At 60.4% G+C, this 2,797-nt stretch overlaps 1 protein-coding gene across 1 annotated transcript in view; it reads right to left on the bottom strand.

The window, feature by feature from the left end:
* MAGIX (MAGI family member, X-linked) overlaps positions 1-2,635 on the bottom strand; it is a gene marked incomplete at both ends in the record, with an annotated part of 3,399 nt that extends 764 nt beyond the window's left edge. The window contains 3 exons of the mRNA XM_039723810.1: positions 73-207; positions 1,841-1,905; positions 2,494-2,635. Coding sequence (XP_039579744.1) covers positions 73-207; positions 1,841-1,905; positions 2,494-2,635 — 342 coding nt within the window. The remainder of the gene's footprint in view (positions 1-72; positions 208-1,840; positions 1,906-2,493) is intronic.
* Positions 2,636-2,797: the final 162 nt, after the last annotated feature.

Below are 2,797 nucleotides of genomic sequence, written 5' to 3'. Positions count from 1 at the left end.
CAGCCCCACAGAGCCCCCACAGAGCCCCCAGCCCCACGCAGCCCCCAGCCCCACGCAGCCCCCAGCCCGTACCTGGATGCAGCCGCAGCGCTGGGCCGGGCCCCCCTCGCGCAGCCCCCGCACGAAAACCCCGGCGGGGCCCCCCCGGAGGCTGAACCCGAACCCGCCCGGGCCCCGCGGCAGCTCCACCGCGAACGGGGAGGAGTCCTGGGGGTACACACCAGTACAGACCAGTACACACCAGTACAGACCAGTACAGACCAGTATAGACCACTATAAACCAGTAACCCGCCCGGGCCCCGCGGCAGCTCCACCGCGAACGGGGCCGAGGCCTGGGGGCACACACCAGTATGAACCAGTACAGACCAGTACAGACCAGTATAGACCAGTACAGACCAGTATAAACCAGTAACACACCAGCAACCTGCCCAGGCCCCATGGCAGCTCCACCGCAAACGGGGGGGAGTCCTGGGGGTTACACACCAGTACAGACCAGTACAGACCAGTATAAACCAGTAACCCGCCCGGGCTCAGCAGCAGCTCCACCATGAATGGGGGGAGTCCTGGGGATTGCACACCAGTACAGACCAGTACAAACCAGTAACACACCACTGTAAGCCAGTATAGACCAGTATAAACCAGTAACACACCAGTAACCCGCCCGGGCCCCGCGGCAGCTCCATTGCAAACGGGGAAGAGGCCTGGGGGCACACACCAGTATGAACCAGTACAGACCAGTACAAACCCGTATAGACCAGTATAAACCAATAACACACCACTATAAACCAGTATAGACCAGTAACACACCACTATAAACCAGTACAAACCAGTAACACACCAGTAACCCGCCCGGGTCCCACGGCAGCTCCACTGCAAACGGGGAGGAGTCCTGGGGGCACACACCAGTATGAACCAGTACAGACCAGTATAGACTAGTACACACCAGTATAGACCAGTAACACACCACTGTAAACCAGTATAGACCAGTAACACACCACTATAAACCAGTTCCACACCAGTATACACCAGTAGAAACCCAAAGCCACCCGGGCCCCGCGGCAGCTCCACCGCAAGTGGCGGGGAGTCCTGGGGCACACACCAGTATGAACCAGTACAGACCAGTATAGACCAGTACACACCAGTACAAACCAGTAATCCACCCAGGCCTGCTGGGGGGCGGGTGGTCCTGGGACCAGTATAAACCAGTTCCACACCAGTAACACCAGTTACACACCAGTAACACCAGTAACACCAGTTACACACCAGTAACACCAGTACCGGCAGTTACAGACCAGTTACACCAGTTCCACACCAGTTATCCCAGTTGCACACCAGTTACACACCAGTAACACCAGTACCGGCAGTTACAGACCAGTTACACCAGTTCCACACCAGTTATCCCAGTTGCACACCAGTTACACACCAGTAACACACCAGTTCCACACCAGTTATCCCAGTTGCACACCAGTTACACACCAGTAACACCAGTACTGGCAGTTACACACCAGTTGCACACCAGTTATCCCAGTTACACACCAGTTACACACCAGTTACACACCAGTTACACACCAGTATCACCAGTTACACACCAGTTACACACCAGTTGCACACCAGTTACACACCAGTATCACCAGTAAATCCCCAGGGCCTTGAGGCAGCTGCATCCCCGCCCTCCCCATCCCCTCCCAGTGCTCCCAGTGCCCTCCCAATTCCCTCCCAGCGCCCTCCCAGTGCTCCCAGTGCCCTCCCAATTCCCTCCCAGCGCCCTCCCAGGCCCAGCCCTCCGTACCTGTGCCCAGCCCAGTCCCCCCCAGTCCCTCCCAGTGCTCCCAGTCCGTACCTGTGCCCAGCCCAGTTCCTGGCCCGGCCCCCCCCTGGCGCTGCTGGGGCTGCTCAGCTCCTGCTCTGGGGAGAGGGCTCCCAGTAGCACCAGTATGACCAGTACAGCCACCCAGTGCTCCCAGTATGACCAGTATAACCAGTATAGCCACCCAGTACAGCCACCCAGTGCTCCCCAGTATGACCAGTATAGCCACCCAGCATTCCCAGTATGCTCCCAGTATGACCAGTATAACCAGTATAGCCACCCAGTACAGCCACCCAGCGCTCCCAGTAGCACCAGTATGACCAGTAACAGCCAGTATGGCCACCCAGTGCTCCCAGTATGACCAGTATAGCCACCCAATACAGCCATCCAGTGCTCCCAGTATGACCAGTATAGCCACCCAGTACAGCCACCCAGTGCTCCCAGTATGACCAGTATAGCCACCCAGTACAGCCATCCAGTGCTCCCAGTGCTCCCCAGTATAACCAGTATAGCCACCCAGCATTCCCAGTACAACCAGTAACAGCCAGTATAGCCACTCAGTGCTCCCAGTGCCCCCCCAGTGGCCCCAATGCCCCCCCCGGTGCCCTCCCAGTGCCCCCCCAGTACTCTCCCAGTGCTCCCAGTTCCCTCCCAGTCCCTCCCAGTGCTCCCAGTGCCCCCAGTACCGGCGGGCAGCAGGTCCCGGGGCTCAGGCCCCACGAAGCTGGTGACAGCCACGGGCGCAGGGGGGACCGCAGGGCCTGCGGGGGGACACTGCACCAGTGCCACCAGTGCCACCGGGGCCACCGGGGCCACCGGGGCCACCCAGTGCCACCAGTGCCACCAGTGCCACCAGTGCCACCGGGGACACCGGGGCCACCGGGGACACCCAGTGCTCCCAGTGCCACCAGTGCTCCCAGTGCCACCGGGGACACCGGGGCCACCGGGGCCACCGGGGCCACCAGTGCAACCAGTGCCACCGGGGCCACC

This window comes from Passer montanus, unplaced genomic scaffold (assembly GCF_014805655.1).
Source record: "Passer montanus isolate IOZ18808 unplaced genomic scaffold, ASM1480565v1 scaffold503, whole genome shotgun sequence".
Classification (NCBI taxonomy): Eukaryota; Metazoa; Chordata; class Aves; order Passeriformes; family Passeridae; genus Passer; species Passer montanus.
Note: the sequence above shows the minus strand (reverse complement) of the source record. Positions and strands in the feature narration are given on the sequence as shown.